At 37.9% G+C, this 12,156-nt stretch overlaps 1 protein-coding gene across 22 annotated transcripts in view; it reads right to left on the bottom strand.

The window, feature by feature from the left end:
- LOC103094100 (zinc finger protein OZF-like) overlaps positions 1-12,156 on the bottom strand; it is a 62,383-nt gene that overhangs the window by 22,217 nt on the left and 28,010 nt on the right. For 20 of the 22 annotated variants that reach the window (XM_056825460.1, XM_056825457.1, XM_056825465.1 and 17 more), the window contains 2 exons: positions 5,195-5,281; positions 2,187-4,337 (listed from right to left, as the gene is read on the bottom strand). In XM_056825460.1, the coding sequence (XP_056681438.1) occupies positions 2,818-4,337; positions 5,195-5,281 (1,607 nt within the window). In that variant the 3' untranslated portion in view covers positions 2,187-2,817. Of the gene's footprint in view, positions 1-2,186; positions 4,338-5,194; positions 5,282-12,156 lie in introns of those variants that run through there. The other 2 variants (XM_056825475.1, XM_056825476.1) reach the window with 1 other exon arrangement.

Here is a 12,156-nt window from a genome sequence, read left to right on the forward strand (position 1 = left end):
GAGTTACTTAGCAACCTTTTGTATTAGTCCTAAAATAGGCATGGCTTAGGTATGGGTTTAAGTACTTTTCATTGTTCAGCAAAGAGTTTACAACTTTATCTTCCCCTAAGGCATGCTTAAGTATGGTGAAGTAGAGTTCTCATATTCCTGATCAAGTACTTTCACTGCCCAAATGGGGAATGGTCCCAATGGGGAATGGTCTTAACCCAACCCCATGAAGTAGGGTCTGAGAATTTTTAAGGTTCACAGAATGCTTAGCACGCTGTGAGCCAGAGCCGCCTCTCCGGGGAAAGAGACAGACGAGCAGAAGCCCCATAGGGGAAAAAAAAAACCCTAGACGATTCTACCTCCCTTTCCTACATCTCCTCTGCACCAATCTTAGCCTAAGCTTGACTTAGGACAGCCCAGGGTTCTGTCAGCTGTTTCTGATTTGTCGATTTCTCTATCAAAGGCCACTCTCTTAAAACTCAGTCCTCAAGCATGGTTACAGACATTCCCGATTGTTAGACAAAGTAGGGTGGAGTAATGCAAAGTTCCCAAGACATCCCTGTTTTTGTTAGACAAAGCATCTTCATTGTTACAAATCAGGAGATAGCTAAATCCAATCTTCACACCTCCACCTCTGAGCTTTACTGACTGTCCTGATATTACACCAAGCAGGGTGTGGTGGGCTTGTTAGAAACTTTTGGAATACAGACTTTAGGTCAAAGTGCTTGTCAGCAAGATTTTATACCACCATAAGCTATATGTTTCCTTAGCAAACTATATTATTTGATTAATAACTCAAAAAATAATGATTGTATTATAAAAATAATCATAAAGGCTAATACAATTAGAATATTAAAAGGGGGTTGGGGGTTTCACACTCACAATGTACAATCATATAAAACATTTTTCCATGTTGATCCTTCTATAGAACTAAACTCAAACAAACAAAAGAAAAATCAAAAAGTGAAAAAATATATCTTTGGTCTGGATTCAGACTCCATAACTTCTTTGGAAACATGAAATTTTTTATTGTGAATCCTTTGGGATTGTTTTGAATCATTGTTGAGAATCACTCAATTCACAGTTGCATTGCATACAATATTCCTGTCAAAATGTGCAATGTCCTCCTGTGTTGTAAAATTCAGTCTGCATCAATTCTCAAGTCTTTCCAAGTTTTTCTGAGCTCCTCTGTGTCCACATTAATTATAAAACAACAGTATTCCATTACAATCATATACCACCATTTAATCAGCCATTTCCAAATTGATGAGCTTCTTAATCTCCAATTCTTTCATCACCACAAAAAGAACAGCTTTAAGTGTTTCTTTTTTTAAAAATACAAATAGGTCCTTTTCCTTTTTGTTTCTTAATGCCCTTTGGACATAGTTCCAAACTGCTCTCTCCAAAAGGGTTGAATCAGTTCACAACTCCTCCAATAGTTCATTAGTATCTCAGTTTCCCCACATCATCTCTAACTTTTGTCACTTTCCTTGTCTGTCATAATAGCCAATCTAATAGATATGGGGTGGTCCCTCAGACTTATTATAATTTGCATTTCTCTTAATAATAGTGATCACCCTCCTCCTGAGGAAAATACATACAACTTGAGCATATTCATTAGGTTTTTCTGCACTATGAATCCTCTGATATGAAGTAAAAGATATGCTTTCTGGATGAAAGCCTTCCTACAGGGAATCCATCTGGAACTGGTCTAGGCAGAAGACATTTTCTCAGAGTGAACAAGCTTTGGACTCTCCATTTCAATGTCTTTCTTCATTCATGACAATAATAAGATTTCTATACAAAATAAATTCTTCTCAGGGATAAGAGATGATTATTGCCTGATGGTCTTACTATGTTAATCATATTCCTAAAATTTCTCTTTAGTGTGGACCCTCTTAGGTCAAATAAGCTAAGAGTGACAACTATAAGATCAGTTTCACTCATGATGGCTCTATCCAATAAAGATTTTCTGACATGAAGCAACTGTGGACCTTTATGTGAAAGCCTACCCAAATTAATGACATTCATAAAGTTTCTCTCCAATGTGGATGCTCTAAAGTGCAGCAAGAGAGACCTTCCATGTAAAACCCTTTCCACATTGTTTAAATATGTGGAGTGGAAATTGAGGGGACCTTGAAAATCTCAAAGTACACCCTCTTTAACCAGTATTTAAAAGAGACCAGGGAAACCATCACTTAAGATGCATTGCTTTATTGAGAGAGAGAAAAAATGTGGAGCACTATCTCAAGCCATTGACCTTAGACAAAAAAAATTCACAGAAAAATTCCTTATTTATAGGAGAATCCTGATACAATCCAGCCTCTCTGAAGGGATTATAACATTTTTACAGTGGTTGAAATCCAGAAATAATGGACAGGAATATTAAGTTGAATAGTTTCAAAGTGGACACATTCAAGTAAATCAACATCTTAAAGAAATGATCAGAAAGTTGGAGACAGATACAAATAGGGGAATTCTGGGGAATGGATTATCTGGGAGGGGGTGAGGTTTCACAATGGGCACACTAGTATCTTTCCAGCCATTGGACTTGACTAACTGGGAGAAGCCTTTGCTTCAAAGGGAAGAGTTTTTAAGATAAAGGGGAACTTGAGATTTGATCATAGGGTACTTCAGGGTCTAAGAACAGCCAAAACATGTACAGACTATAAAGCTTTTGTCCTGCATGGAGAAGGGTAGGGAGTAGGGTAATCTAGTCTTCAAAGGAGCTTGATGGGGGGTTAGCTTTACTTACTTGGGTATTGGGAGCACCAGCTTTACTTACTTGGGTATTAAGAACTATTACCTTGAGAATAATATACTAATTTTTCACTCCACACAAAAACATTTCTCTCCAATATGGATTTGCTGATGTTTAGCAAGAGAGCTCCTATCTGTGAAAGCCTTTTCACATTGTTTACATCCATAAAGTTTCTCTCCAGTATGGATTCTCTGATGTGCAGCAAGAGAGTTCCTCCGAGTGAAAGCCTTTCCACATTGTTTACATTCATAAGGTTTCTCCCCAGTGTGGACTATCTGATGTCTGGCAAGACTGTTCCTACGTGTGAAAGCCTTTCTACATTGTTTACATTCATAAGGTTTCTCTCCAGTGTGGATTTTCTGATGTCTAGCAAGATGGCTCCTTTGTGTGAAAGCCTTTCCACACTGTTTACATTCATAAGGTTTCTCTCCAGTATGGATTCTCTGATGTGCAGCAAGAGAGCTCCTATCTGTGAAAGCCTTTCCACACTGTTTACATTCATAAGGTTTTTCTCCAGTGTGGATTCTCTGATGTACAGCAAGATTGCCCCTATCTGTGAAACCCTTTCCACATTGTTTACACTCATAAGGTTTCTCTCCAGTGTGAACTGTCTGATGTCTGCCAAGAGATCCCTTAACTGTGAAAGCCTTTCCACACTGTTTACACTCATAAGGTTTCTCTCCAGTGTGGATTCTCTGATGTTTAGCAAGAGAGCCCCTATCTGTGAAAGCTTTTCCACACTGTTCACATTCATAAGGTTTCTCTCCAGTATGGATTCTCTGATGTTTAACAAGACAGTCCCTATCTATGAAAGCCTTTCCACACTGTTTATATTCATAAGGTTTCTCTCCAGTGTGGATTGCCTGATGTCTGGCAAGAGAGCTCCTATATGTGAAAGCCTTTCCACATTGTTTACATTCATAAGGTTTCTCTCCAGTGTGGATTCTCTGATGTCTGGCAAGATGGCTTCTCTGTGTGAAAGCCTTTCCACAATTTTTACATTCATAAGGTTTCTCTCCAGTGTGGATTCTCTGATGTGCAGGAAGATGGTTCCTTTGTGTGAAAGTCTTTCCACATTGCTTACATGCATAAGGTTTCTCTCCAGAGTGGATTATTTGATATGCAGCAAGCTCAGAGATCTGACTGGAAGGTTTCCCACTGTTATTACTCATAGAAACCATTGTTACAAGTTTACTATATGGATGTCTAATAAGGTCTAAACTCCAGCCAAAGGCCATTCCCTCCGGGTTACCTTGATATATGGCCATTTCAAGAGGTTCCTCGGGAGTCTGAATAAGTCCTACTTCTTCAGGAAAGCATTTGCTGTATTCACTATTCTGACAAAAATCATTTACTGAGGTCAATTTCATATACTGATTTAGGACTGAATATTGGCTGAATTTCTCTGCAGTATCATCAAATTCACAGTCACTCTTTGGCTTTTTATTTACATTGATATTAGAGTCATAGATTTCTCTCAAAATGAAGTCACAGGGACCCTCACTCATGTATCTTTGGGGGCTACATCCTTCCACAGAAAGGCTCAGCTTTGAGGTCATCTCCTTCACTTCAAAATTAGTCTCAGCCTCTGAAGAAAACAAATAATAATATAAACACAGAAGGAAGGAGGACACACAGAGACAAAGAAAGTTCTTTCCTTTGATGCTAGAAAGTATACTGATTTTTATTCTATTTTCCCAGGCCAAAAGTTTTCAAACTTAAATAAGCAGAACCAGTATTTGGATACACCATTTGGTCATATTTGCAAGGTGGATGATTTTAGAACTACTTTCACATACAGTAACAATGAATCCTCACAATGGACCTGGGACACAGGCAGGCCCAAGATTCTCACCATACTTTACAACTGCGTAAAGAATGGAGGAATGACCTGACCAACTTCCTTGCAGCTAGACTACAACTCAAACCCTGTGCCTGAGTATGCCTTGTCCAGTACTGGACAGTTTTTCTCCATTACCCATGGTTTCTTTCCTTAAAAAACCATTCTTTGATTATTCTCATAATTTTGTGGATCTCAGGTAACCTTCTAGAGAATCTGTTCTCATCATTTTGGATGCACTATTACATGGTCATTCTTGGTAAATTTTATATGCTAAACTAAGAAATAACTTCATTCTTTTTAACTCTGATGCAGCAATTTTCAAAGCAGAATATAAGTTTTCTTCTTTTCTCTACAGATGCAAAGATATTATGCCATATTGTGCAGACATACTAAATATTCATCTTATTTTATGATCATTTATTTTTATGACATATTATGTCTCATACTCTATAATGAGTCTACCATCCATCTCTCAGAAAATGAACAGCATGCTTCATTGGTGGTCTGCCAGACCCCAAGTGTAGCACTCCCTTCACAAAAATAAAATAAATAAAAGTCTTTTGAGATAATTGCCCTTACACACCTGCTTTCATCTTACTCACCTGGATAGGAGCTTCTTAGGCCTTTTTGCTCTAGTGCTTCCTCTTGCTGAAAACAGGAGATAAAAATTTCTCTAGGAACTGGAAGCCCTGAACATAAGAAAGAAGGAAGGGATCAGCAAAAAAATTTAAATGTGGTCTTTTTTGTGAAAATTTTATTTAGTTAATTTAGAATATTCTTCCATGGTTACAAGACTCGTGTTCTTTCCCTCCCCTCCCCCCAACACCCTTCCATAGCTGACACACAATTCCACTGGGTTTTACATGTGTGATTAATCAAAAACTATTTCCATATTATTGATATTTACACTAGGGTGATCATTTATATCCCCAATCATATCCCCATTTACCCATGTGATCAAGCAGTTGTTTTTCTTCTGTGTTTCTTTTCCCACAGTTCTTCCTCTGAATGTGGATGGCTTTCTTTCTCATAAGTCCCTCATAATTGTTCTGGATCAGTGCATTGCTACTAGTAGAGAAGTCCATTACATTATATTGTACCACAGTGTTATCAGTCTCTGTGTACAATGTTCTCCTAGTTCTGCTCCTTTCACTCTGCATCAATTCCTGGAGGTCATTCCAGTTCACATGGCATTCCTCCAGTTTATTATTCCTTTGAGTACAACAGTATTCCATCACAGCCATTCCCCAATTGAAGAGAATCCCCTCGTTTTCCAATTTTTTGCCACCACAAACAGCACAGCTATGAATATTCTTGTACAAATATTTTTCCTTATCTCTTTGGAGTACAAACCCAACAGTTCTATGGCTGGATCAAAGGGCTTGCCTTTTAGTCTTTTAGTGCCCTTTGGGCATAGTTCCAAATTGCCCTCCAGAATGGTTGGATGAATTCACAAATCCACCAGCAATTTATTAATGCCCCAATTTTGCCACATCTCCAACATTTATTAATTTCATTTGCTGTTATGTTGGCCAATCTGCTAGGTGTGAGGTGATACCTCAGAGTTGTTTGTTTTTTTTAAAACCCTTACCTTCCATCTTGGAGTCAATACTGTGTATTGGCTCCAAGGCAGAAGAGTGGTAAGGGCTAGGCAATGGGGGTCAAGTGACTTGCCCAGGGTCACATGGCTGGGAAGTGTCTGAGGTCAGAGTTGAACCTAGGACCTCCCACCTCTAGGCCTCACTCTCAATCCACTGTGCTACCCAACTGCCCCCCTCAGAGTTGTTTTGATTTGCATTTATCTGATTATGAGACTTGTGAAATTTAAAATTGTGAAGCCTTAAACTGTTATATTTAAAATAGTTGTCTGCCATAAACTGTGGCAGTTAAAAGAGTGGATGCCATAAACCGTAAGAGTTAAACTAGTTGAAGAACTGTAGTGATTAAAATAGTGGAAGATATAAATTGTGATAGATATAAGAGTGGGTGAGTAAATTTGACCGCAGAAAATATTTCACTACAGTGTCTTGGTTTTTAAATCAAATATATGGTGGTCGCCAGGGAATATATACCCAATCATGAATATGCCCAAGTCAACTGGGTTTTATAGAGAATTTAATTAATAATACAATGAGTAATCAAAGAAAGAGAGAGAGAGAGAGAGAGAGAGAGAGAGAGAGAGAGAGAGAGAGAGAGAGAGAAAAGTATAAGTATGAAGGGCCTTAAGCCAACATGGCCTAGATCTGTCTTAAGAGAGAGAGAATCAGTCAGTCTTTTATCACTCACCATAAGATTTGTCCAAGTAAGGGATTCAGAGGGACAGAGTCTCCCCAGAGGGAGTTCCAGGCAGAGTCAGCCTCCCTTGAGAGACCTCCTAAAGCATCATCTCAAGAGCTTTCTCAAGCGATCCTCATAAGAGATTTCTCCAAAAGGATTCCCCTTCAAGAGATTCTGCTTTTTCTTATATAGGGGGTTTTCTCCTATGTCACCTCCCCTAAGTCCTTACATCTACCAATCACAGTAGATGTTTTCCAAAGGACAACCCATTCTAAAAACACTGCTGGGACAACCCATTCTAAAAACACTGCTAATCCCTTTAGGAGAAAACCTCTGAGTAAGTCTGAACCAGAGAAAACACAGCTGAGTCGACTAATCCCCTCAGTAAGCCTGAACCAGAGAAAACACAGCTGAGTTGACTAATCCCCTCAAGAGAAAACCTCTGAATAAGTTTTCACCTCTTTGCTCCTGGCAAGTTTACAAGTTGCCCGACCTTTATAGGTACCTAGCATCCCATTGTGTCAATTCTAAAAACAGGCATGGCTCAAAGAACTCCTTGCCTCGTTATAAGTATGGTTTTAAGTACTTTCATTGTTTAGAAAGGAGTTTTTTCCCCTAAAGCAGTCCTAAGTATGGGTGGAGTAGAGGTCCTCCCATTTCTGATCCAAGTAAAGTTCTCACATCCAAATGTAGAATGTTCCCAGTAGGGAATTGTTCCAATTGAGAATTCCCCGATGGGGAAATTTTTAACATTCACAAGTCTGAGAAATTTCAAGATTTACAGACTTAGAACACTTTTTCATATGCTTATTAATAGTTTTGATTTCTTCATCTGAAAATTGTCTATTAATATCCCTTCCCATTTATCAATTGGGGAATAGCTTGATATTTTGAACAATAGAGCTTGTACAAAGGAGATTGATTTAGCTCCTTATAAATTTGAGTTATTAGACCTTTGTCAGAGGTTTTTGTTATGAAGATTTTTTCCAAATGTGTTGTTTCCCTTTTAATTTTGATTGTATTGGTTTTGTTTGTACAAAATCTTTTTGATTTAAAACCATCAAAATTATTTATTTTGCATTTTGCAATGTTCTCTAGCTCTTCCCTCATCTTAAATTCTTTTCTTTCCCAAAGATCTGACAGGTATGCTATTCTGTGTTCACCTAATTTACTTATAGTTTCCTTCTTTATATTCAAGTCATTAACCCATTCTGAGTTTATTTTGACATAGGATGTGAGATGTTGATCCAAACTAATCTCTCCCATACTGTTTTCCAATTTTATCAGAAGTTTTTGTCAAATAGTGGATTTTTCACTCAAACTCTAGGATCTTTGGATTTATTCTATATGGTCTTGCTGAGGTCATTTACCCCAAGTCTATTCCACTGATCCTCCTTTCTGTCTCTTAGCCAGTACCATATTGTTTTGATGATGACTGTTTTATAGTACAATTTAAGATCTAGTACTGCTAGGCCACATTCCTTCACGGTTTTTTTATTTCTCTTGATATTCTTGATCTTTTGTTCTTCAAAAAAAACCTTCATTATTGTTTTTTCTAATTCAGTAAAAAAGTTTATTGGTAGATTGATGGGTATGGCACTAGTTTGGGTAGGATTGTCATTTTTATTATGCTAGCTCATCCTATCCATGAGCAGTTAATGTTTTTCCAATTACCCAGATCTAGTTTTAATTGTATGCAAAATGTTTTGTAGTGGTGTTCACATAGTTCCTGTGTTTGTCTTAGCAGATAGATTCCTAAGTATTTTATATTGTCTAGGGCGATTTAAAATGGGATTTCTCTTTCAAACTCTTGTTGCCAGGATGAGTTGAAAGTATATAGAAATGCTGAAGATGTGTGGATTTGTTTTGTATCCTGCAACTTTGTTAAAGTTGTTGATCATTTTCACTAGCTTTTTAGTGGAATCTCTAGGATTCTTTAAGTAGACCATCATATCATCTGCAAAGATTAATAGCTTGGTCTCTTCATTACCTATTTTAATACCTTCAATTTCTTTTTCTTCTCTAATTCCTCCTGCTAGTGTTTCTAGTACAATGTTAAATAATAGAGGTAATAATGGGCATCCTTGTTTCACTCCTGATCTTATTGGGAATGCTTCTAATTTATCACCATTGCAGATGATACTTGCTGATGGTTTTATATATATATATACTGTTTATTATTTTTAGAAAACATGCCCTAAAACATGGTCAATCTTTGTAAATGTACCACGTGCTGCTGAGGTGTATTCCTTTTTGTCCCTATTTATTTTTCTCTGCATATCTATTAACTCTAGTTTTCCTAAGATTTCATTCATATCTCTTATCTCTTTCTTATTTATTTTTGGTTTGATTTAGCTAGATCTGATCAAGGAAGGTTCAGGTCTCTCACTAGTATAGTTTTACTATCTATTTCCTCCTTGAGCTCCACCAATTTCTCCTTTAGAAATCTGGATGCTATACCATTTGGTGCATACATGTTGAGTACTGATATTTCCTCATTGTCTCTACTACCTTTTATCAGGATATAATTATCTTCCCTCTTTTAACTAGATCTGTTTTTACTTTGGCTTTGTCAGATATCATGATTACAACTCCTGCCTTCTTTTTCTCAGTTGATGCCCAACAGATTTTGCTCTAGCCTTTATCATTAACTTGGGTGTGTCCAACTGCCTCATGTGTGTTTCTTGTAGACAACATATGGAAGGATTTTAGTTTCTAATTCACTCTTCTATTTGCTTCTGCTTTCCAAGTAAATTCACATTCACATTCAGAGTTATGATTACTACTTATGTATTCCCCAACATTTTGATTTTCTCTACTTGTCTTGCCCTTTCTTCTTTCACTATTTCATTCTACACCAGAGTTCTGTTTTTAATCACATTTTTGAGTTATTGAGGCCCTTAAAAGAAGAAAAAAAATAAGACCCCTTTCTTTCTTATTTACCTTTTTATGTATGTTTCTCTTGGTTTTGTCTTTTGATATCAAATTTTCTGTTTAGTTCTGGTCTTTTCTTTACAAATATTGAAAATCTTCTATTTTGTTGAATGCCCATACTTTCCCTTGGAAGTATATAATCAATTTTGATGGATAGGTGATCCTTGGTTGTAGACCCGATTCTCTTGCCTTTCTGAATATCATATTCCAAGCCTTGCAGTCTTTTAGTGTGGAGGCTGCCAGATCCTGTGTGATCCTGATTGGTGCTCCTTGATATATGAAATGTCTCTTTCTGGCTTCTTGTAATGTTTTCTCCTTAGCTTGGAAGCTCTTGAATTTGGCAATTACATTCCTGGGGATTTTCTTTTAAGGACTTAGTATAGCTATGGACTCTTTCAATGTCTGTTTTGCCCTCTTGTTGAAGAACATCAGGGAAGTTTTCTTGGATAATTTCTTGTAGTATGATGTCAATGTTTCTGTTTATTTCCAGGTTTTCAGGTAGGGCTATGATTCTCAAATTGTCTCTCTGAGATCTGTTTACAAGGTCAACCACCCTCTCAATGAGATATTTTGTGTTGTCTTCTAATCTGTCATTCTTTTGACTTTGTGTTATTAATTCTTGCTGTCTTGTAAGATCACCGGCTTCTACTTGCCTAATTCTAGTTTTTAATGACTGGTTTTCAGCTAAGGTCTTTTGATTTTCCTTTTCGGTTTGATCTATCCTGCTTTTCATGGCTTCTAGCATGTCATTTCTGGTCTTCAATTTGCTTATTATTTCATTCGATTTCTGGGCTTCAGTTTCCAAGTGAGAGATCCTATCTTCTAAACAGTTATTTTAACTATTTCCTACTTTTTCTTGACAAATCTCTTTTATCTTTCTCATGATCTCAGATTTTAAGTCTTCAAGGACTTGTGGCCAATTTCCTTTTTTTTTTTTTTTGAAAGTTTGGGTGTGTTTACTTGTTTGTCATCTTCTGCTGTCTCCTCTTTAGTCTGGGTTTTTCTTCATAAAATTATCAAAGGTTAAAGTTTTCTTCTTCTTTTTTTGGTTATGGGTTGTAGTACCCTGGAGTTGGTGGCCATTGCCTTGTTCTTTCCTGGTCAGAAGTCTAAGTGAGGTCCAGCCCCTAAGAACTTAAGGGTTGCCTCGCAGAGGTCTGGGTGTGGAGTGTAGGCAAGTCTTTGTATTGAGCACTGGAGAGGTTTTTGCCCAGAGCCTATTTTTCTGGTCTCTGTGGCATTTTGCTGTGAGCCACCCCTCTCTGCCCAAGCTCCACACCCTATCTCCACATTTCCTCAACCTCCTGGGGTCCCTAGTCTTGCTGCACTTATGAGCAGGTCCATCCCCTGAAAACTTAAGATTGTCTGGAAGAGGTCTGGGTGTGTAGTGTAGGCAAGTCCCTGAATTGAGCACTGGAGAGGTTTTTGTCCAGAGGCACTTTTTCAGGTCTCTGTGGCATTTTGTTGTGAGCCGCCCCTCTCTGCCCAAGCTTTGTGCCCTATCTCCATGTGTCCTCAGCCTCCCAGTGTCCCAAGTCTCATTTCTCTTAGGGGTAAGTCTGTGCTGACCTCAGCCAGCCTCTCTCCTAGAACTTAGAAGTTTGTCCCATGATAGCTCGGACTCTGGCAAGGTAGGTTAAGTGGGGGAGGGGTGATGAGCTGGCCCCTTGGTGGGGAAAATTTTGCCCCCTTTTAGTGTGAAAATGCTCTAACTTTGCCTACCTTCTGTGCTCTGCACTACCATGGAACTCCTTCACTTGTTTGACGTTGGTTTTGTCATTTTGAGGCACTGTATCTCAATCAGTGGAGAGGTGAGGTAGTGCCCTGCTTCTACTCTGGTACCATCTCAACCCAGAAGTCCTCTACTAAATATGGTTTTCTTAATGGAAAGGGGGCATGCAAATAAGACCTATAGAATGGTTTTTGTTGTATTCACTGTTGGGACATTTGCAGGAGGTCAGAGGTCATGGAAACCATTTGCAATAAGGAAATTCCATCTTTACTTACCTCTTGTAATAGGATAGACACATTCCACAACCTCCATTATCTAAAAATTAAAGGTAGCTGGTAGTAAAGGGATAAAAGATCAGGACTTGCGAGTCAGAAAAACAAATTTAATCCAGTCTCAGAGAGATAGTAAGTGGGTGCTCCTGGACAAGCTATTTATATTATATATTGAAGTCACAATCTCTGCCTCAATTGTGAATTGAGAACAAAAACTCACAGGGATGTTATGAAATTAGTGATAATTATTAACTCCTTTACTCAATAACAGGCATGGAGCAAGTATTTTGAAATACTTATTCCCTTCCTTTCCATTCCTATGTGACCTGCAATTTGAAGAAAGAATAAA

This window comes from Monodelphis domestica, chromosome 4, assembly GCF_027887165.1.
Source record: "Monodelphis domestica isolate mMonDom1 chromosome 4, mMonDom1.pri, whole genome shotgun sequence".
Taxonomy (NCBI): Eukaryota; Metazoa; Chordata; class Mammalia; order Didelphimorphia; family Didelphidae; genus Monodelphis; species Monodelphis domestica.